Source organism: Pelobates fuscus, chromosome 5, assembly GCF_036172605.1.
Source record: "Pelobates fuscus isolate aPelFus1 chromosome 5, aPelFus1.pri, whole genome shotgun sequence".
Taxonomy (NCBI): Eukaryota; Metazoa; Chordata; class Amphibia; order Anura; family Pelobatidae; genus Pelobates; species Pelobates fuscus.
Genome location: NC_086321.1, coordinates 275,298,792 through 275,323,867, shown reverse-complemented (window position 1 = coordinate 275,323,867; position 25,076 = coordinate 275,298,792). Strand labels below are relative to the sequence as shown.

Sequence of the window (25,076 nt, the reverse complement as noted above, 5' to 3'; positions counted from 1 at the left end):
ATTATTTTATAATGTACTTCTCAACATTACACCAACTGATAGCAACATTACCCTAATGTTATTAGAATGAATAATGAATCTAAAATATGAACTTAATGGCATCTAATAACTAGAAGGTATACGATGGGAGACAGTATATTTTTTTATTCACATTTATCGAGGGGGAAGTTGTAGCAGAGCCTTAGTCCTGACCAGGACTCTCCCTCTGCTATGATCAGGAATTCAGGAACCCAGGAACAAGAACTAGCCAAGTAAATAGCCCACTTCCTCCCCAGCAATTGGATGACACACAGTTCTGGGAGCATAATTGGTTTTAGTCCTGCCATACACGGCTTTTATACATTGTCCCTACCATGGGGTTTCTTAGTCACAATTACAGGGCTTTTCTTCCCAGGATCCTCTGTGCCTGAGTGATAATTGCATGAGAAAAAAGCCATAACTTAATTATCTCTCAGGCACAGAAAAGTCTACAATATTTAAAAACACCCCAATAATCAATTTTAATAACTTCAGAACACCTGGGAAGTCACATCACCAAATAGCTTGAATCTGAGCGCACACTTTGCCAAGATATCACTCAGATCCCTTTGGTGGTTCGGGAACGCCATTCAAATTAAGTTTTGACCGGTCGGCCACGTGGTGATGCCTCAAAACAGTTCCAGAGAAAACAAGGCAACTAAGCCTACAGAGATCCATATCCGTTGTATAAATATTTGCATACATCACTGGCATGGATTGCCTTTTTTAAATAAAAACTGGATGGGAATACATTTAGATATGTATTATATAACATATTTGCAATGATGCCCATTGATATGTTTTATCTCTTTGTGGGAAGATAAACAATTTAAACCTTGCCATTTTGAGGTGGACCAGTTTGGAACTTTCTATACCTAGCATATTTTAGTTACTTTGAATCTAGGTCAGGATCCCCCAAAAAATTAACTAGAGTTAGGTTTTAGGAATTTTAAATTTAAACATTTTAGAGTTAGGGTAAGAGTTGGTAATGGTAAGGTTAGGGGTTAGGTTTAGGAATTTTAAGATTATGGTCAGGAATTTTAGTGTTAGTTGGCTAAACAGTCCATACATTGGATATATTTGTACTTGGAGAGAAAGATATAATGGTGTATTTTTTTTTATCAACTAATGGTAGCTGTTAAAAGATGTACTCAACTAGATGTATTATCAATTTACAGGTATGAATAGTGGTAGGTGAAATGAAGAGTCTCACATTTCCCCTCCGGTGAGACAGAAACAATACTAGATAATACTTGTAAGCTAGATAAGACTCACCTAGTAAACCAGGATTGGGGAATCTCCAAGAATCGTTATATGAAGAGTATTGAGGATGGCTGTATGGGCTCCCAGAGAAGTCACTTCCTACACATAAAAGGGACAAAATATATACATATATAATATCAAAATGTTACAATTTACACATCAAATTACATAAATATTTCAACATACACTCATATTTCAACATACACTCTGCTGTGACTGTAAAGAACAAACGTTTTACAGAGTATCGTGTCTTAAGAAAGATTACAGATTTTTACTGGAAAGCCTCATAGGCATTGTAGTTCTACTACTGCTGGGTAACTATCCTTTCTTCCAACTACTTCATTGATCTTTGCCAACCAGAATTAAATGAAACATAGAAACATAGAATGTGATGGCAGGTAACCATTTGGCCCATCTAGTCTGCCCAATTTTCAAAATACTTTCATTAGTTCCTGGCCTTATCTGTGTTAACCTCTACCCCTTCAGCTGGAAGGCTATTCAATGCATCCACTACCCTCTCAGTAAAGTAATACTTCCAAATATTTTTTCTAAACCTTTGTCTCTCTTGTTGTGGTAATTTTTCTTCTTTTAAATATAGTCTCCTCCTTTACTGTGTCGATTCCCTTTATGTATTTAAATTCCCTTTATGTATTTAAAAATGGATAGACATTGTTATAGAATGTTGATAAGCTTGGACTGTGTCTCAAACAGTACAGGTAGTTAAGAAAAATACTACAATCTACTTACTACACGAACAAGAATTATAAAACATGGTAGAGAGTTATAGATTACTTAGCACAATACTATTCTCATTTAATAGTCAGCTAATTCAAGAAAATTCAGTGTGAAGAAATGAAAACACAATCCAAATGATAGGTTAAAAGAAGTCATTCTTTAGCGTGAGGTCTATGTCCACTATCATATTCAAAACAGTAATCTGATAACCCAAGACAATCATACAATAAAGTATCAAAATATGTAGTATCCAGGGTTAAAAGGGATATCAAAGGGCAAATATAGCAAATGTGTGCAAATGTGGTTGCCCGACCACTACTGGTTCAGATTTGTAATTAAATTAAGTTATTGGATCAAATTATTCTTACTATGCCGACCAATACATAATTCTCCCGGATCTTCGTGCCATACCATGAAGAACAATGTAATAGTAAAAGTAAAAATAAAGATAGTGCAACACATTTTTATTCACACAACAACATTTTTATAAACATATCTTTTCAACAATAGGCTATGATAATATCTGCATGCTCTGTTTAATCATGATTAATAATTGTATCTGTTGACCTTATTAATAAATTCAAGCTACAAAGTGATTGGCTGGGACATGCCCCTAGCTCCTGTATTTATATTATGATATATAGAGATTATTTTACTGTTTCTCTTTTTGTCCCTCTATTCTTTCACTTCTCAGTTGATCTGTAAATAAAATGAGCATTTAGTGACTGCCCCCTAGCCAATAATCATCTTTTTTCCCCATCAATCTATAGTTTAGGGGCGATTCAGAAATCATGAGCCATAAGCTTAACGCGTTCGACATTGCGCACATTCGGGAATACGGCCGATCACTCACCTGTCCCAAATTCATCCAAACTGCAGTTCAGCCCAAAGCAATTCTCCAAGTCTTGTAGAAACAGTTGTCCAGAGATAAAGAGAATACTAAGCACCATGCATATTTCACCCATTCCACCCATAGTACACTTGATTACAAAAAAATATGGCTTTAAGGGACAATCCTGACCACCTAAAGCACTTCAGCTGGCTGAAGTGCTTTATGTGTAAAGAGTGTGTCCTCTTTTTTCATTTTACGAAATGTCCAGATTTAATTTATTTTTCATCTTTTTTCATTTAACCAAAAATGCTGATTTCAATAGTTTATCTCAGTGGATATACATTCAAGAGGCAGGCAACTGCTTAGAATACCTGCTGTGCAAAACCTTCTCCTTGAGCAACATTGGGAAGAGATCTGCAGCTTTTGCAAACTGTTTTTAGATATAACCCCAATGGGAAAAATGCACAATTAGAGGCATGCATGTTTTTATTGGGGGTATATCTTCTCATCAGTGATTCATTTATTTATTTATTGTGTATTTGAGCAGTGGAGTGACCATTTATGTCTATCTAAAAAAAAAGTGGTTGTGGGACAAAGTTCATCAGTTGAAACATCCAATCAATGCACGTCTTTTCTAACTGATCCCGTCAATGGTCTCCATGACGATTGCTTCACTTTGAGAGTTAAGACACGTACACAACTATTCTGCAAGTGAAACTTATGTTTGTCTCCCCATTGTGTTATCTCCCACATGGAGATATGTGTTTAACAGACAGAAATAGAAGATAAAGAAGCAAAGTATATATCAGTCTTTACTCTTCAGTGCTATTATGACCATCTTGCTTAAAGTCCTTGGATTAGGATTGAAACATTTCTATTCATCTTGTGAAAATGCTTTAAAACATGCTTGGCATTTTTTTTTTGATACATGCTCTCTTGAGCTGGGGAATTGCAACTGGGAACTTCATCAAATCACCATGACTGCACTGTATTTTGCTCATTTTTTCATGAGCATAATGGAATATATATTTGTATTAGTTCTCTTCAAATACATTTAATATTAAATAAAGATTATCTAACAAATATTAAAAATTGAAATTACAATAGTTTCTAAAAGAAGACAAAAATATGGTATAATTGTTTTAAAAATCCGTTCTAGATCCACATGCCACATGAGCATGGTTCAAGTGACATGCTTGTGTTTTACTGTTTGATCTACTCTTCTTTCTTCTCCACCAAATTTCCCCTTACTGACTGCTTCTGCAAACACACATCTCTAGCACTCTCTAGGGATGCACCAGGGCCTGACAAGCTGAGGTTTCCAATTCTCTAGTTTTTATGCCTCACTGATCAAACTGTCAGCCTCATGCAGTACGGGCAAGCCAAATACTCCAGGAGTCATTGAATACCATCAACTATATAATTCTACTGCTCATTTATTCCCCATGTTCTGTGTATCTATTCCATGCATAGAAAGAGAAACACAAGAAGTAGAATATTGATTATAAAAACCTGCAAAGCATCAAAAATGCTATTACTGCTGGTACTTAAGTGAAGATATATCAGCAGATCTTCACCGGGAGTCAGGGCAGCACAATAGCTGAGATCCAGTGAACAGCCTCAATCTCTGGCTTGGTTTGAAAGACCAGACATTGTCATTTAGTAAATCGTGGATATTGTAGTCAAGAATGTTAGCATGCCTTCCATGCAGGCATTCAACAAACACAGCAATAGCTGCGTATAGGAGAACTGTTAGATGTTTCATTAAAGGTCATTTTGAAGGAACCTGTGTTGAGTTGCAACAACTACAAAACGGCTAACTGTGGTTTGAATGCACATAGTTCATGAACATTTTTCAGTCAGAAAGTTCATCATTTATTTGATCCTCAAATGTTTAACCTTCACAAAGGCGATTTTTTTTTTACAGGTAGTTGGCCAACAATAAACATGCATCAATAGATCACATCCAGAATACCAAACACTAAGAAATATTGTTTCTGTTCACGATTGTGCACTTCTATTGTAGATTTCCTGTTACTGGTAAATTATACAGAAACCCGAGAACAGGACACAGCTGCTGTTTTAAAGAAATGCATGTGGTATCGTGTTAATACTATATCCTATGCATTGTTCTATGATTTATCAGAGGCATGCTACAATGAAGGTCACCTATAATATAGTGTGGCCGTCATTTCTGACAGCTGTTGTATGTCCATTGACTTTATAACAGCTGTAAAAGTTTGAATCTATCCTCTCTACAACATAATAATGTATATTAAACATAGAATTCAACTTGTCTGCAATAGCTATCTACTCATAGGTAATGAATAATAAAATAAACTGAAAACATCTTATGTTTAGATATTGTCATAGACACATCTATTAATTATCTGTCAATTCCATCAATATCGAAGAATATTAAAGGGACACTATAGTCACTAGAAATAACTACAGCTTAATGTAGTTGTTCTGGTGAGTATAATGGCTCCCTTCAGGCGTTTTCATGTAAAAACTGCCTTTTTCAGAGAAAAGGCAGTGTTTACATTGCCCCTAGGGACACCTCCAAGTGGGCACTGGCTCAGGGCTGCACAGTAAGAAGCTCTGCCATTCAGCATCCCCCCGCTCTGAATGGAGACACTGAATTTTCCTCATAGAGATGCATTAATTCAATGCATCTCTATGAGGAGGTCCTGATTGGCCAAAGTGACATTTGGCCCCACGCCCTTGTTGATTTTAGCCAATCCAATGCTTTCCCTATGGGAAAGCATTGGATTGGTTAAAGATCAGCCATTTTGATGATGTCACAAAGGGGGACGGAGCCACTGCCGGCGGACCCGCGCGGCGCTGGAAATACGGTGAGTTTTAAACTTTTATAGGGCAGCTAAGGGGGGGCAAGCCACCTAAATGGTGGGTTTAGCACTATAGGGTCAGGAATACATGTTTGTGTTCTTGACCCTATAGGGATCCTTTAACCCCTTAAGGACCAAACTTCTGGAATAAAAGGGAATCATGACGTGTCACACACGTCATGTGTCCTTAAGGGGTTAAGCATCACAGAACAGTTGACACTTTTAAGGAAACTGGTATGTCCTGAGATTTTTTTTTTTAAAATTCTTTATTTTTCTCAAATCACAGTAATTATCAACATGGGTTCATATAGCGTATGCTGTTTGAGCAATTCTTGGACATCATATTAGAGAGTAGGTTATACATCAAAAGAGAAATAAAAGCAGCGTAGCGTTGCTTGTTAGTGTGTTAGTGAATTGAGGTGTTTTTGTTTTTGTGGTATAAGCCTGCCTAAATGTCGTGTGAGTGGTGTTGCCACATAACTGCTCGTCCTAAGTGCGGTACAGGTGGTAGGTATATCCGTGGCCGATGTGCATGCCCCTCCCTCAGGAAAAGGTAGTGGGATCTGTGCGCCATTTAAAGGTAGGGAAGGGGTGGGGGAGAGAGATTTTCTGTAGTGTTGCCATTAAGTGCCTGGATGTTTTTTGTGCGTAATCTATGCGGTGTGTATACGGGTGAAGAGGATGGTACTACTGAGTATGTCCTATTCTGAGCGGCAGTGTTATTGATCCGCTCTGTGCCCCCGCTAGCCAAAAACATATGCAATAGATGGAAGTACGGCAAAAGTAAAATAGTAAAAGCATATCAATAAAAAATTATATAACAATAGAAAAATGTAAATCCAACTTATGATCATGGGGTCATCAGAATTGGTAGGGTTAAACAACTGGGACAGTTCCTGGCTGTGTAGAGGGTCTTGGGTAAGGGCTCAGCAGTCACTGAGACCCGGCATCCCCTCAGTCAAGTCCCGGATCCTGTGGATGGCGTGGGTCCTGCTGCCCGGGATATGAACTCCCTAATCGCAGCTAAGTCCACTTGTGACAGGTTCCTGCCTTCAGGGGTGGCATGAAGGGGGAGTCCCAGCGATCGCAAGTGGTCCTCCAGCTCCTGATATGTTTCTGCGCGGAGAGTAGTGTCTTGGGCTGTTATTAGGACTGTGCGGGAGGGGCCCCATCAATATGGCAACTCTTTAATGCGTAGCTGCTGAAGTAGTGGTCGTAGGGATTGGCGCCACAGGAGTGTGTTCCTAGCTACATCCGGAAAAAGGAGCAGTGAGGCGCCCTCAAAGGTAATGGGCGTCTTTCCCCTCACTGCAGCTTGCAAGAGGGCCTTGTCCTGTAGGGAGCTGAAGCGGAGAATGAGGTCTGGAGAAGGGGAGGGTGGTGCATTGGTTGGTTTGGGGAGACGGAACATACCGTCTAGCCTCATGTTCTTGGCTTGTTTCGGAGGTAGGTGGGCTGCAAAGAACCGCCTGATAAAGTGAGGTAAGTCCGACAGTCCCACATTTTCCGGCACTCCCCTGAGTTTTAAGTTGTACCTTCACCTCTGATCCTCCATGGTGTCATGTCTGCGGTCGATCTTTAGCCGGTGTTGATCCAGAGTAGCTAGACCCTTCTCCACCACAGTAAGCCGGTTATCATGCATGCTCTGGGTAGTTTTGAGTTGGGTCAGTTTGGTAGTTGTGTGTTCGACTGCCTTTTTGAGGGGGGCTAAGTCACCCGCCAGGTTCGCGCGGAGTTCCGCCAACATTGCCTTAAGTTGCGCTGCGGTGACCGGGTCCCGGCCTGTGGCGGCCTCCAGTGGGACATGGCCCTGCTTCGTAGCCAGAGTGGTCTTTTCCATTGGGGCAATAGCCATGTCCTCCGAGGAATAAGAAGAGCAGTCGTCCGCCAGCGCTATTTTGTCCCATGCGGCCCTCTGTGAGCTCCGGAATAGGTCCCCGATATCACGGCCCGGTGGGCTCTTGTCTGGCTTTGATTTTTTGTTTTTACGGCCCATTCTTATTCTTGCAGTCAGGGAGCTATTTTCTGCGAGGTTAGCAGGTCTCTTTCTCTGCAATTTCAGCCGGTTTCGGGTAGTTTTGAGCAGAGCACAGAGAGCTTGCTACCATCCAGGTTCGCTGCTAAGCTCCGCCCCCATTTTGAATGTTAGGTTTACTTTTATCTATATTAAACAAATAAATATTTGTAAGGTGTAAAAAAATTTTATGAAACGTAGAAATCAACACCTCCGTCTCCTGCAAAAGGGTGACTCCATCTTAGTTCCATGCCAACCATTGTTAAAGGCACCTGGCAGTCAGAATAGAGAAAATGTACAGTGAAGAGAATAAATGAAACAATGTTTCTATTTCTCATCTTAACTGGCAATGTGCTCTGGTGTTGCATTGTCTGAACTGCATTGTGATGTCTTTTGCTGAATATTTAATATGAATTTAAAAGAAAATGAAGCTTCACATGAGAAAAAAGATGAACACAAAGTATAGGTGATTTTCAGTGTTTATTCAATTAGGTTAATTTCCAGAGAAGTGACAGTTTCCCTTTAATTAGTCAAGTCAGACACTAAGTGTGTACAGGCAATCCTGGTGTAGGCTCCCCACGTTTTGGTGCAGGTGCTTAGAGGTGAATCTCCTGTTCTGAGTTTTTATGCATCTTAATTGTATTATTTACTTGTCCATTAGGCATCTAGCAGGAACTTTTCAATATCAAAAATGCCTTCCTCAAACTTACTTTTCTTGCCTGTCTGTCTGCTACGTTCCACTGTACATTTGTCATGAGATTAAATAAAGCTTTTTGAAATGTAATTCTGTCATTTCCTGTGACCATGTAAAGAAAGCCTTTTCATGTGAAAGCATTGAAGCTGCTTTTCTTAGTCACAAAGGGTTAGTTACTAAGGTGAGAATTCACAGTGAATGCAAGATGAATTCCAAATTTTTGGTCAACATAGCCGATCTGCCGAAATATCCTGAGACAGCTTTGCTTTCAGTTCCGCTACTCGGGCCTTAAGTTTGAAATTCACTTTGAATTCTCACTTTAGCAAATAACCCTAAGAGTGTCACTTGGTTGAAACAAGGTCTTGGACACCGTGTGGGATGCAAATTTTTATTTTGTTTTTTGACTTTACACTACATTTGTTTATGTATCGTTTTCTTAGCAACATCATTGTACTGGTTTCTGTACATTTTTTTATTCTTTCCTCTCTGATTATCGGACGCTCTGGTAGACACTGGGGTTATTTTTTTTTTTAAGTGCAAATATTTGTGCATATTACAACTCAGAAAAATATTTTCAAAGCCAGGGTAACATTTTCTAGGACATATTTTATCATTAAAGAAGTAATTGTGGAGAATTAACCAGTAGTCTGCAAATAGTTTTATACCAAAAAAAAAACAAAATTAGAAAATAATGAAATCGATAATTATTTCGAACTTGGCTGGTCTGGAGTAAAATTTGTACATAAGTTTGCCACAATATCCAGTTTAATTATTAAACCCACTTGATTTTCTGTGTGGATGGACTTGATAAATGATGGCGTTTATTCACCAAACAGTAAACTGAAATGAAAATCTAAAACATCTAGGTCAAAATAGCTGATTTGGAGTAGTAATCATTGAAACTTTTAGAACTGTGTTTTACGTTCACATTTTAGATATATAAACACCTATGACTGCAGTAACAATAGGAACAACTCAGAGGTGACATTGATACTGACCTCACTACGTAGAATTTTAACATCAAGGTTATAAATGCAGTATATTTATTGAATATTCAGATGAAATTTTCCCGGCCTGTGTTATAGCTATTCTTGAGAAGATTCACTGCTCTGTGTCACAATTACCTTTATTTAAATGCAGTTAAATTGTGTATCCTTCTCAAATTTTCAACATTACATGACTATATATTTGCTTTTTCACATTTTCCTTTGTAGAAGCAATCATATGGATCATAAATTTCCTCAGCCATTTCCAATAACAATCATAATCCAAAGAGTCAAGCAATGCTTGACTGAATGGAGAATCAGACTAATACTGCACTTTGCAGCCTAAACGTACAGAAACAGCTTGTATATTACATTAAAAAGTGCCTAGAAGAATAGCTATTTAATGCACAAAATATCTATGTCTATAAAACGTGCTATTTGCGTACTGTATAAAATAAATTACGCTAGCAATACATGCCAACTGTGCCTAGTCACTCGATAAAACAAACGCAACACTGATTTTGTATTGCCAAGGCAACTGCAGTAGCATTATACAAAAGTAACTCATCTGAAAATGAGCTTAATTACATTCTGAACAGCCAAGACTTATTTATTTATTTTGGTTTTAATGTCAACAAAAACTACAATAATTTCTAACTCATTTATATAAGTACAGTAATTCATGACGTGACTTTGTGTTCATATTTCCCTTGACAAAATGACTTGCAATGAAGTACATGTAATTTTATCATTGAAAAATTCACTTTATTTGTTTACTGAGAAATGTGTAAAGGAATTTTGAAAAAAAATAAATGCCTCAAGCTCGTTACATAACATTTATTGTGTCTGGGGGCCTAAGCGGAATTTGCCCATATCTTGAGTTTATAACAACATTTCAAATTGACCGTTTCCAATTAATATGTGTGTGTAAGACAAATAGGTTTTAATTCGTTAAAAATGGATTGTTGACCTGCAGCCGCATCCCTCCTTCTCATTCACCCCGACTTCCCTATGCCATCTCTTTCAGCAGTTCTTTGTAATTTCTTTATGCTCCTTTTTGCTTTCGTTAGTTTCTACCAAAGGCATGCTGGATCTTATGTATATTGAATTCAACATGTACGACCAATATCTCTCTGTTCAGTGCTATATTATGTACATGATGCATTATCACCCATAGACCAAAAGCACTAGCCATCTGTATCCAGCTGGCTATTGCATACCACTGTGTCCCATATTTTTCTGTATCTAGTCACCAAAATGTTGACAGAATTTTATGTCTACGTTTGCATGTGTATGGTGTATATAATGCCTTGTCGCATAAATAAATCTTTTTTAAAATTGATTTTTAAATTGATTTTTTGTTTCTTACTTTCATTTGTGTTATAATAATATGTAGAATACGTATTTAATGAATTAATAGATGTATTGTTCTGTATCATTAAGAGTGTCTTTGAAATTGATTACAATATTAAACAATTGGTAGATCAGACATATGTATTCATTCATTGTTTAAAAAAAAATAAAGCTATACCCTCTGTTTACCATTGTTTTAGATAATTAATTATTTTCGACTAAAGAATATTAAATCATTACCTACATTAAATAGCACTTATCCAATAAACCCTGCTTCACCCAATATAACTACTGCTGTAAACATTAATGTTACTTATTTATCGAACAGTGAATGACCATGGACTTTGACCATCTTGCAGTTCTGTACAATGAAACTACATTTACATTTACTGCATTTTAGAATGCAATGGCCCTTACAGTGGTTTGAGTGTCCATATGCTATTTAATATAATGTGGAGTGTCATCATATGCAATTTAACATAAGATAGGGTGTGAAATATCTGAAACAAAAAATATTGCCATTTATGTAAGTAGACGTCACCTATTTTTCATAAATTTCCTTAAACAACGTAGAGAGCTAACAATTTAAGTGGGAACAGAATGCAGGAACCCTCCATGGAATTTTACAGAGCCATGAAGTGAAATTCTCATCATTAACTTAATCCCCTGCTCCTGAACTGTACTTTATTTAAATACCCCTGTCTCATAACCATTTTATAGATGTTTATTTCATACATCGTAAATTAGAATTTACCATATGCTTAGAGATCTATGGGGAACACTTTCAAGTTTGTTGACTTTCAGACACATTTAAAATTGAGATGATTGTTTTGGTAAAGGATAAATAACTTGGAACAGAATGAAAGCAGGAATATATTAGGGGATCTAAAGTGCAGTAAAGGACAATATTATCAATAAAACAGATGGATCTTCCCCCACCCTGCCCCTTTTTCTTTCTTTTTTACTTTTATACTTTTTTCACTTTTTTCTTTTTCTTTAATGGACTATGTTCATTACGTGTTTTGCTTAAAAATTATATTGTTATGTTTTATAAAAAAATATCAATAAAACTATTTGAAAAGAAAACGGACCCAGATTTGGAGAGAATTATAGGAGAGAATAGTTCTCAAAATATTTAATCTATTCATTAAGGTAGTCACAGGATATTTCCAAGGAATACAACATTTTCACTCGAGTAAAAGCTCAGTAGAGAAAATGTATCACAGAAAAAATAGAGTAAAACATTTTTCTGATTTTAAAGGTGTACATTGTAGTGCATATCTGCAGTATGATATGGGTCTCTTCTAAACTATATGATTTGCATACCACGAGAGAGGATGCAATTAAACAGAGCAAAAGAGTAACTTTATACAATTAATGATTGATGAGTTGGTCAATCTCACGGTTTCCTCAGATTGCCAGCTACCATGTAGTCAACACTGGTAGAAACTATATTTTTTGAGATTGGACTTCATGAGGATGAGCATGTGGGGCATTTAAGATCAATATTCCACTGCTCTAACAACTAAAGTGTAAATAAATTTAATATAGGCAGCTACAAATATATATAGGTCAGCTTTTCTAACTTCTCTGAGCATTGTTGTGCTCCAAACAACATGAGTTTACTAAGCATTCTTATTTGCAAAACCATACAAGTTTACACCTTTTTCTATTTTTATTGTAAATCCAGATTTGTTAAAATATGCAGCACTATTCTTGGCAATTAATTATTTAATTATACTTTCATTTTGTAAGATTTCAGGTACACTACATGAGCATAGATGAGCATTATACTACACACATCTACTACCCTGAGCTCGTAGTAGCTTGTAGTAGCTCGTATTTTGTGAGTTTATTGGATGTGTATATAGTTACCTACATTTACAGTGTTTTATGTCTCAATTTGCCATACACAGTATTTTTTCTACACTATACATATCCTTATATCTTATTCAATATAAACAGTCAGTTGCTAGCTTCATTGTACACAATACAATCATGAATTGTGTGTTTTGCAAATATATATGTCACAGGAAGAATAGTGCACCTGACTATTAATCAACTATTAGTAACTTTGTAAAAACATATTGCAGAATGTAGCTTTGTCAATAATGAACACCATTACTGATTAAAAGAAAACATCAAACACCATAACCACTGTAGTATGGTTATGGTACCAGGAGTGCCTTGGAGCCCTCCCAGAGTAATTAATCAAACTGTTTCAAAACAGTTCTATAACTGTGCTGCATCTGGCTTCTCTTGTAGGGCTAACTCATGTCTGATAGAGGACAAAACTCATTGTCTGAGAGTGCTCAACTGATGCTCTAAGCCAATTAAAGCAGGCCTGCGTGGCCCACCTTGGCTTAAGAATCTGAAAGCATGCAATCCTTGCACCATAACCACTGCAACAGGCTTCATTGGTTATGGTGCATGGAGTGTAGAGAACAGGTAGTGTTTACATTACTGCCTAGGGACACTTCCAGTGCCAGTCAAACAGGTGCTTCCTGGGTCAGTGCTGCACAACGTTCAGCGTCTCCACACTCTGCATGGAGACGCTGAGCCTTCCTCACAGAGTTGCATTGATTCAAAGCATCTCTATGGGGAGATGCTGACTTGGCCCAATCACCTCCCAAAGCATTGGATTGGCTGAAATTGTACATTTTGATGACGTCAACCAAGAAGGCACTTCAGGGGGAAGCCATACCTGCTTGGCGCTGGACTAAATGTGAGATTACAGTGGGGCCAGTGGGCTAAATAGTGATATTACAGCTACAGTGACAGGAGTACGTTTCTACTTCTGTCGCTATAGTGTTCCTTTAACCAAGGTAGGCTGTGCTTGCCCAAAGAACGTATTTGACAAAGGCAATTATTGCATTTTGTTATTGTGAACTCTAGTGCTTATAAATGTACATAGCATTTTTCACACTCAAAAAAAGTTCTTCTTTCTCAGATAGAAACACAATACACCTTGAAAAGACTGACCTGTATGGCAAATTTTAAATTTCATGAATGTTAAGATATATAGCCCACCCAATAGTTAACTGTCTGTAAAAAATGTAAAAGATTTACATTTTACATTTATTAATTGCTCTTCCCACTGTAATGTTAGTTGCATTCATAGGTTAAGACAGGGTGGCCAATAAACCCTTTGTTGTTAAATACATACATCCCCCATGATGCTATGCTAATTCTGCTGGATGATCTACCTTGTCATTACTCAAGAGTTATAGTAAAATGCAAAATAGATGTGACTATTAGCAATATTTTTGCATTCTAACATGTTCTGTAGTGCTGTACAATGAGGAAAAACAACTTAAATTGTTATTGTTAAGTTTTTTATTAAATTCTGTAAATTAGAACATTACCTCAAACAGCACAGAGGCTGTTAACGCACAATATGTCAGCTGTGAGTGATGAGTAAAAGGTTAAGGTGAATCTTTCTTGCTGTGAAGGCACTGGGCTATCCTTGACCTATTCTGCCTTATATAAAATTTTAATGTTGCTTTCAAGATATTCATGAACACCTCACAGGTTTTTACAGGAAGAGAATGGAAGATTTACATATGCAATTACAATCCTACCCTGAAAAGTTTTGCACACATAGCTTTCTAAGTTTAATATAACAAATGTACCAATTCACCACACAGCAATTCCTTTTACTGATTAGTTCCAAAGTAAAGGGCTAAACTTTAAACAAGCTAAACATTTTTAACAAAACTCAGCATTTTTTATGAATAATACTGTCTTGTGAATGTTATTGTTTTGATTCTAAATTTGAGTAATTGTAAATTGATTAAGAGTTACATTTTATGTTTTTAATAAAATATGTTTTTAATTTTGTGTTGTTTTGCTTTGCTTAAGATATTTAGATGTTTTTAGTCAAGCACCTTACATTTTAGCCTAATTTAGCTTTTTTTTTTTTTTTTAAAACAATATAATTAATATAAATGTAGAAAGATAAGTCCTGCGCTCACTCCCATCACTGGGCGGCAGCAATGACTACAGTACACATCAGCCCCAATATATATATAAACCAGGTGAATGGTTAGAGTTAGGACTCACCTAGGGGGGTCTGCCTTGACGTTGGCAGGTGGGCTCATCCTCTCATGGCCATTGGAGGTAACTAAAAAACCTCCATTTGTTTAAAAATACATAGGGATTAAGGAGAGAGCGCAGGTAACTTGTTTTTATTTAATAAAATTAATATGCCCACAATTAACAATTGTATAATTTATCTTAGTTATATTCAATAAATACAATATTAATAATATAATGTAGATCGGATTATTTTAGTTGTATTATATTGGATTGTATTAGTCCAGTAGACAAGATGTTAAAATAAACCGAGTTTTTGCAGTACGTAATGATAATTTTTTTGCATTAATATAGTCTGATGACCCCTAAAAATAACAATTTTGTAATCTCTAGAAGTGGGATTTGGGATTCTGTAAATTCATTGCAGTCATTACTGCTTGTGTAGAAAATATGTATTAAATAATCCAAATCCTGGCACAAAATACCCAAGGGGTAATACATAAACAGTATAAAAAAATCACAACTGGTCCATTTATTTAACAGTACACTATCACCCCTTTGATTCATAGAGTCGACTGATACAATATGAGCTGTCATTCATAAAGTGTCCCCTGTGGCTTCTGTGAATGAAAATACTGAATGATGGGTATTCTGGGCCACTACTGTCAAAATCTCAAAGGAAACATAGTAGTGAGTGTGAGTGACAGTCGGCTGTCGAATTAAAGTCATTTCAATGCAAATGTTTCACTGTTTTAAGCTCCCTGGCAGATCTGGAGCAAGAAAGAGCATCTGCATGTTTAGAACAATGCTTGGCTGATCTAACTGTGTTAACGAGCGAATTATGGTAATTTTTTTATTACAGATGCATAGAAATTTCTAAACAGTGAAGTAATGCGATATATTTTTCCCTTTTCCCCTCTTTTGAACACGGCACTCCATGTTTATTTATGCTTTAACTTCCTTGGTTACAATATGTTTTAAGATGAACATCATGTTTCTCATTACTTAATGAGAACTCTATTTTTTTTCTTAGTTTTCATAAAAAAGGGAAGTTTTGTGTACTGTACAAATCAGACGAGTAGTCTGTTCTGCCTCTGGCACTCTTCCCCTATGATGGCTGTGACACTAAAGATTTGCCTGGACTGCGCACAATGATCTGCCAAGCTAAAGGATGGCAACATATATTAATAATCGCATGTTACTGTATTCTTTAGACAGTAAGACATACTATTTTAATAAATATTCTAACAGTAAGCGTCTTCTGAATGCAAAAATAAAATATATGGTGAATCATTTTTTTCCAACAATTCTTAAAGGTTTTAAAAGTTTGAGGGCCTTTCTTACAAGAACATAGTATATTCTTAATACAGAAGTTTTAGTCTTCCAAATTAAATATTAGCCCCTGCCCCACTGCCTGATGTACAATGAATTGCAAAAGAAAATAACACACGTGGTTGGCAAATTCTTTGATTTGACTCTATGAATCAAAGGGGTGATAGTGTACTGATAAATAAATGGACTGGTTGTGCTTTTTTTTATACTCTTTATGTTTTACCCCTTGAATAGTTTGTACCACAATTTGGATTATTTAATTCATAGTTTCTACACAAGCAGTAATGACTGCAATGAATTTATGGAATCCCAAATCCCATTTCTTTAGATTATAACATTTTGCTCCAATCACTAACTAATTGTTAGTGGTTACCAGTCTATATTAATGAAAAGATATACAAAAGTATACAAAGTATACAGTATACAAAAACACCTTTTTTATTAGACTAACATAATAGTTAGACGACAAGCTTTTTTTTAGACTTATACTTTCTTCCTGGGGTCTGAAGCTTGTCTACTAAATAAATGTTATCTTAGTCCAATAAAAAAGGTCATGGATCACACATGGCTGAGAATTTCTTTACTAAGGTTCAGGACAGTCACTCTGCATCATGCAGACAAATAGTACATCACCTCCAGGACCGGTGCTAGGATTTTTAGTTACACAGGCGAAGATGCATTTTGGTGCCCCCCACCCTCGTTTAAAATAAGGTTCATACAAACACAGAAATAATCATACAGAGACATACAGACACAGACAGAGACATACATGCAGGCATATAGACATACATACAGAGGCATACCGTCATACAGACACATACATACATAGACAGACATACAGAAACATACATACAGAGACATCCAGGCATACAGACACATACATACATACAGGCATACAAAGACATACACGCATACAGAGACATACCGTCGTACAGACACATACATATATACAGGTATACAGAGACATACAGGCATACAGACACATACGTACAAAGACATACAGGCATACAGACACATACATTTGTACATACAGAGACATACAGGCATACGGACACATACATTTGTACATACAGAGACATACAGGCATACAGAAACATACAGACACATACATGCATACAGAAACATGCATACAAAGACATACAGGCATACAGAGACCTACATACATACATACATACATACAGAGACATACACAATTACATACTAGTTCAATCTTGTCCCCTGGATGCATGCTGTCTGGCTCCTTGGAGTCCTGTCCTGCAGCCCAGCCCCATCACAGGGCGCCAGCCGTGCTGTGTGGTACACAGGGAGCAGGGATATGATGTCATTCATATCCTCGCCCCCTCCAACACATGGCGGCGGGCACCTGGTCGCAGGGGTTGCAGGGCTGTGACCCCTGCGACCGCGGTATGTACGCCAGTGCATGCAGATGCACACACAATTAAAGGACCACTACAGACACCCAGATCACATCAGCTCAATGAACTGGTCTGGGTGTCAGGTCCCTCTAGTTTTAACCCTGCAGCTGAAAACATAACAGTTTCAGAGAAACTGCTATGTTTCACCGAGGGTTAATCCAGCCTCTAGTGGATGTCTCACTGACAGCCGCTAGAGGAGCTTCCGCTATTCTAAAACACTGAACGTCCATAGGAAAGCATTGAGTAATGCTTTCCTATGGGCGGTTTTAATGCATGCGCGGCAAGAGCATTCGGAGCTGAGAGGCGGAGGGATCCCCAGCGCCAAGGGAGTCCGGCGCTAGAGAAAGGTAAGTGCTGAAGACACACACACACTCTCACGAACAGATGCATACACACCAGCTAACAGACACACACATTTACTGACAGACACACTCAGCGACAGACATACATACACACTCACAAAACATACACTCTCACTGACAAACACACACTCACTAACAGACATCAAACAGACTCACTAATACACAAACAAACACACTCAGTAAGAGACACACAGTAACACACTTACTGACACTCACTAGCAGACACACTCACTGACACTCACTAGCAGACACACTCACTGACACTCACTAGCAGACACACTCACTGACACTCACTAGCAAACACACACACTGACACTCACTAGCAAACACACACACTGACACTAGCAGACACACTCACTGACACTAGCAGACACACTCACTGACACTAGCAGACACACACTCTGACACTAGCAGACACACTCACTGACACTAGCAGACACACTCACTGACACTAGCAGACACACTCACTGACACTAGCAGACACACTCACTGACACTCACTAGCAAACACACACACTGACACTCACTAGCAGACACACACACTGACACTCACTAGCAGACACACACACTGACACTCACTAGCAGACACACACACTGACACTCACTAGCAGACACACACTCACACTAACACATGTTTTTTTTTTTAATTTAATCCCTCAGCCTCCTTACCTTTTTGGAGTGCTGAAGGGATTCCCTGGGGTCCAGTGGTGCTGCTGGGCTCCTTGGCTGGCTGGCTCCCTCCCTGGCTGGCTGGCTGGCTGGCTGGCTCCCGGGCGGGCGCGAGGGAGCACTCTCCCATGTGTGCTTCCTCTTCAGCTCCCTCGCGCGCCGCGTAGGGATGCCGGCGCCGGAAGATGACGTCATCTTCCTCTTCAGCTCCCTCGCGCGCCGCGTAGGGATGCCGGCGCCGGAAGATGACGTCATCTTCCGGCTCCGGTATCAGTATGCGGCGCGCGAGGGAGCTGAAGAGGAAGCACACATGGGAGAGTGCTCCCTCGCGCGCCCGCAGAACCGGGCGCTCGGCCACGCTACAACAGGTCGTCGGTTGGAGGGGAGCGCAGTGCACTTCCCTCCTTCCGGTCAGCCTGATTTTGCGCCCCCAGGGCCGGTGCGCCCTAAGGCGGCCGCCTGGGCCGCCTTATGGTAGCGCCGGCCCTGATTACCTCTGTAGCCCAAAATACTCATTTTACATGGCTGCATGAATAGAATCCAGAAAAGGAAAAAGATGTGCAGGGCTTTAGGCATACATGAGCAGTTATTAGCAAAATGCTGTAGCAACCAGAATGCCTTCTGAGATACAGATAGCTGCATTTAGCCAGGCAACTTTTTTTTTCTCTATGTGGCTCAAGTCATATTTAGGCAAATGTAAATAAGCCACTACTCGACGCAGAGAACCAAACTGCTCAAAAATCCCAACAGACACCTGTCAAGCGTATAGTGTACAAATCCAGATGCAACTTCCCAGATAAAAAGTATTTCTATTTTAGGGGAAACCATGTAGCCTAATGAAAAAGCAAACACAATGCACCCAGTGTATAACTGTAATGCACACTCTAGTAACTCTTAGAACTGGAAAGTGCTGATTCTCAAATGTATAATTCCAATGGGATAAATATATGTGACTGTACCAATTGTGTATGAGTTGCTATAACTTTAAACATATACTGTGCAAGCACACTGTAATATGCATGTAAAATGAAGACCCACATTACTTATCAGTTAATGAAATCAATAAGTAATGGCCAGGGACATTTATTGGTATCCATCAACAATTAACATTTTAACATTGCATTTAAACGAAGCACACTTTAGCAATGTAAATAGATTTTACCAGGAAGAAGACTTTGGATTTATTAAAGGAACACTTTAAGTAAAATAACATTGTAGGAATTATGCTGCCCTGGTCCCCTTTTTTCCAATTAAAAAGTTAAAATTTTACCATTTTCAGCAGGTTGAAAGACGGAGCTAACCCGGCCAGGAAAAAAATCATGTAGCCCTAAAACTTGAATAGATTCTACATATAATAAAGACAGCAGTGAAATAAATTGACCATCCTTGCCAGTTTCTTTCATGCTACCTTTGCTACTCAAAGTTTGATGTTTTAATGAGGAATTTTATTTTCATGGCAGCCAAGCGACAGCAGAGGGGCCAGCTTTTAGGTGCTAAGAGAATCCTAGTTATTGCAAGAAAATTATTTAATAGAAATTTACTTGACCAATGAAAATTGTTTAATAATTGGTTGTAGATTGAAAGTAGACCATTAGTGGTAGTGAATTAAGGATTTTAGACAACAAACTAGGCAATAATATGCAATGTCAATCAGCAGTGGCTAAGGCCAGTAAGGTATTGGCATGCATAAAAACGGGCATTAATTCTTGGGATAAAAATATAAATATGCCTCTTTATAAAGCACTGGTAACACCGTATCTTGAATATGCCATGCAAATTTGGAAGCCTGTTCTAAACAAAGATATTATGGCACTAGAAAAAATGCAGAGCTGGGCTACAAAATTAATAGGAGCAATGGAAGATTTTAGTATTGAAGAAATGTTAACACATTTAAACCCATTTTGACTGAAAGTAATAATCATAGGCAGTTGGAATTCTCTGAAGAGTTTTATCTGAGTCTGTACAGATGTTTAATCAGCAACGGGATGAATTCTTGCAAAATCATAATATTTAGGAATATAATTACTTGGTCCAAGGAGAGATCTGACTGCCATTCTAGGGTCGAGAAGATTTTTTCACCCTAGTTTGTTACAAAATTGGAAAGTGCTTCAAACTGCTTTTTTTGCCTTCTTTTGAAGCAGCAGCATAAACAAATGTGTGAAAGGTTAAACTTCATGGAAGCAAGTTGGACACCAAACTCAATGGACGCCTGCCTGATATCGTGCAGTTTTCCCTTGTGCTGCCAAAACAGCTCTGCTGCATCGAGGCATGGACTCCACGAGACCTTTGAATGTGTCCTGTGATATCTGGCATTAAGTGACATTAGTAATAATATAAATTCCAGTAATAATTAGCAGCAGATCCTTTAAGTACTGCGAGTTTCGAGGTGGGGACTCCATTGATCGCATTTAAACAAGAAAAAAATGGAGTAATGCGCAACTGGTATTAAGAGTGCACACCAGGGTGCTACCATATTTTTTGGAAGGACAAAATATAAGTTGCAAATGTTTTGGGCGATTGCCCTAATGTGCGCTAATGTTATTTATTGTTCCAGCTCATCCATAGATATTCGATTGGATTGAGATTGAGGCAATTTGCCAAGACAACATCTTGAACTCTTTGTCACGTTCCTCAAACCATTGCTGAACAATTTTTGAATGTGGCAGGGGGCTTCATCCTGCTGAAAGAGGCCACTGACATAAGAGAACACCATTTCTATGAAGTGGTGTACGTGGTCAGCAACAATCTCTAAGTACGTGGCACGTGTCAAAGTAACATGAATGCCAGGACCCAAGGATCCCCAGCATAACACTGCCAGAGCATATCACTGCCTGCTCTGAAATGCTTTCTTCCAACAGTACATCCTTCTGCCATCTATTCTCCAGGTAAACGACGAACACGCACCTGGCCATTCTTGATATTGAAGAAATCATGATTCATCAGATCAGGCAACCTTCTTTCATTGTTCTATGGTCCAGTTCTGATGCTCATGTTCCATTAGAGGCGCTTTCGGTGGTTGGCAGGGGTCTCTTACTCTGCAGAGACACTCAGATCTTTTCGTTTGCCTATTTTTCTTGTATGCAACACATGAAATTCAAGAACTGACAGTTCACTCGCTGCCTAATATATCCCACCCCTCAACAGGTGCCATTGTAACGATATAGTCAATGTTATTCACTTCAAATGTCAGTGGTTTTAATTTTGTGGCTGATAAGTGTAACTATGTAACACTTATCAGCCACAAAATGTGCTTGCGCATCCTCAAATAGACCGCTATACAGTATGCATATAATATATGGGGATAATTCACTAAAACAGGAATTGAGGAAAATTGACTAAGGAACTACAAATTTTGGGACACTTCAGAGAAATTCAACTTGTTCCTTTCATACTAGACTTGAGATAGTTTAAAAATAAAGCTGTGCCAGTTGTTATATAAATAAAAGATACTCCACCTACAAACTATAACAAGAGCATAATAAGTTTTTCAATTTCATATTTTGGGCTAACCTTTTAAAATATACCAAACACTATCATAATGTTTAGTTGATAAACCCCATAAAAAAAGTGTTCAAGAAGCACTAATGAATCAAACAACACTTACCCCTTTATACACAGGGGTAACATGTATATATGAAAACCAAACAAACCATAACAAATTGTGCAACCGTTTGAAAAAGCCTAAACAAGGTAAAACGAGTCTTAGAGGGAGGAATATTCTTAGCATATATTTGCTTTTAATTATTTCATTTTATTTTTAATAAATTAGCTTATATTATAACTGATTCCTTTGAAATACTTTCATACAGCTGTTTAAAGCTGGTTTGCTGCCTTAAAGGCATAGAAGTTCTTCTGTTTAGAGCCTGTCTTCATAAAAGGCTCCCCTAAATGTGAATGTTTATTACTCACCACTATTATTTAATATATCTAAATGTATACTACATACAATATTGCACTATTATTTGTTATGCTTTGTTAGTTTTTCATATGTAAATGGTACCCGAAATATAAAGGGGTAAGTGTAATTTGATGATTAGAACTTCTTACACCATATTTTTGTCTTTTTGGTGGGATTTATCATCTAATCATTAAGATAGCATGTCAAATGTTTTTCTTTTCGTGTTTTTTTTAAGCTGTATCCAAAGAGTGTTATAGCTGCTATTCATTTTAAGCACCTTATTTACGTCTGTTATATTTTTCTTTTATATCAAACTCTTAAAATGATTTTTATTTAAAATTTAATATATACAAAATATTTCAATATATAAAAAAACACAATGTTAAAATATCAAAATGTTTCTCAAAATATTAAATAATTTCAAAAGTTTATCCAAAAATATTAAATCATTCGAAAAGCATATCCAAAGAAAATAAAATCAATGCCATTACTGCCAATTTATCTACTATTTTTTTAGCATTAAAATATTATTTTATTTGTAATTATATTTAATATTAGCCTTTTTAGTACTAGAAAGTGTACTAAGTACGTGTTTTGTTTTCTGCTGTTGTTCAATTAATAAATAGCCACTATTTTTTTTTTTTTTACTTGGATTTCATGTAATTATATCTTTGTACAAAAGATATCTATTTTTTCAGGGTCACTGCTTGGTTTTTCATTAAAAACAAATTACCAGTATACAAAAAGGGCATCTGGATTTCAATAGTCCCAATAATGACTTTTCTTTCAGAACCAGTTTCCATAAACCTGCTAACTCCCTTTACCTGTCACCCTCTATTCAAGCCCAAACGGACAATGGAAGTGACAGTTTGGTGGGGAGGAAATACAAGACAGCAAGAACGAAGCACAATCTCAGGGGAACAAGAAAATAAGAGAAACAATGGGTCTTGTCAAAGTGTTTCAAGCAAAGAACTAAAACATTCCGTTTAATTATAATTTCCATACCAATATTGTAAAAGATGAATCATTCACCCTTTCTTATTTAATTGTAACTATAACTGACTCAATTAGACACTGTAATGTAATATAGTTTGCATTTTACAAAAATAAATTGCACAGAACACTCTGTATTTTAAGTATTGTTTTTGTCAAATTTTTTTTAAAGGATAAATACTATTATATAGTAGGTTGTGGATATGGAGAAATTTCCTATATTACAAAATATAAAACCTCTCCATGTTATGTAATGATAGAATAATTATCAGATAAAATAAAAATTAATTTACAAGTTATGTAATACAGGTATTGGTTATTTAATCACATTACAGATCTGTTAGTTAAAATCATGAAAAATTACAAGATTAAGTGGGAAATTCAAATCTTATTGTAGTTAAACAGATTGAGCTGTGTACATTTAATAGGTATTATGGGGGGATTCATCAAAGTGTTGCTGACAATTTTACATCTACAGTTTGGTGCAATTTATTAAATCTCTTTTTTTAGTCGTTTTTTGTAATTTTTAAATATAAACAATTTTTCAGCAACACAACATGTTTATTGATCTTTCTGCCACTTTTTCCAAACCCTCCCATTCTAACCCCGCCCAGACGTTCTGTGGCTATCCAATCACAGACTTCCCAATGTAGATCAATGAGAAGTCTTTGCAAGGCAGGTGCTCTGGGCAATTGCTTTCTCTTGAGTTTAGCTTAGTTGAGATAACCTGACTAGGAAGTAACAGGACCTGTTGTCTGCTTGAACGTCAGAGGGGCATAACCAGGTTACTTTCTAAAAGTGTTAATTTCTATCGAAATCTGCACTTGTTGCAAAATGAAAAAAAGAGGACATATTCTTCACACATAAAGGGCTGAAGTGCTTTAGGGGTCTGGACTGCCCCTTTGATTTTCTGAACACTTTGATAAATATCCCCATATGTTTTATCCAACTATAATTTACAACACAATTTTATAATTTATTTAAAAAAAATATAGAAACTGTATATAACTAATAAAGAACACTTATCGGAAAATGCATGTGACCATTACTACCTTACATTTAACAAATATGACTTTATTCAAACTTATTGTGGGCACTAATTCGACATATTAGGATGCATGCCTTATTAGAGAGGACATGACCTGCTATAAACTTGGTTATTTACTAAACCAGAAAATAACAGAAATTCATCTGAGAATTAAAAAATTGGGGCACAAAACAGAATTAAAATCAATTGGAAAAATATTTAACTTGGGTTTGGTGTAATTAACAACACTGAAATGTTGCCATGTGGCAGTGATAATTGGAATATTAGTTTTATAGTTTCATATGTGCTTTATTTGTTTTAATCAATTATATCTCATATTCTGCTAACCACATATTCCAACATAACTTCATATATATCATTTGATCTTCTGGATTAGTTTAGCTTAATAACCTACCTTCAAAAAAATTATAATAAATAAATAAATACAAATATATGCATTAATAATACAAAGGAAAGAGGAATGCCACAATAGCCTACAAATGTACAGCCACATGTACAGAATTTTAAGTCTACATTTCATGCTTTCATCATTACAGTATATCAGTCTAAAATGTTTTCATAGTTTCGCAAAAAACATTTTT

The 25,076-nt window shown here is 37.1% G+C and overlaps 1 protein-coding gene across 3 annotated transcripts in view; it reads right to left on the bottom strand.

The window, feature by feature from the left end:
- The window catches only part of PAX5 (paired box 5), a 239,464-nt gene that overhangs the window by 4,517 nt on the left and 209,871 nt on the right, over window positions 1–25,076 (bottom strand). For all 3 annotated transcript variants that reach the window (XM_063457270.1, XM_063457272.1, XM_063457273.1), the window contains one exon: window positions 1,294–1,380. In XM_063457270.1, coding sequence (XP_063313340.1) covers window positions 1,294–1,380 — 87 coding nt within the window. The remainder of the gene's footprint in view (window positions 1–1,293; window positions 1,381–25,076) is intronic.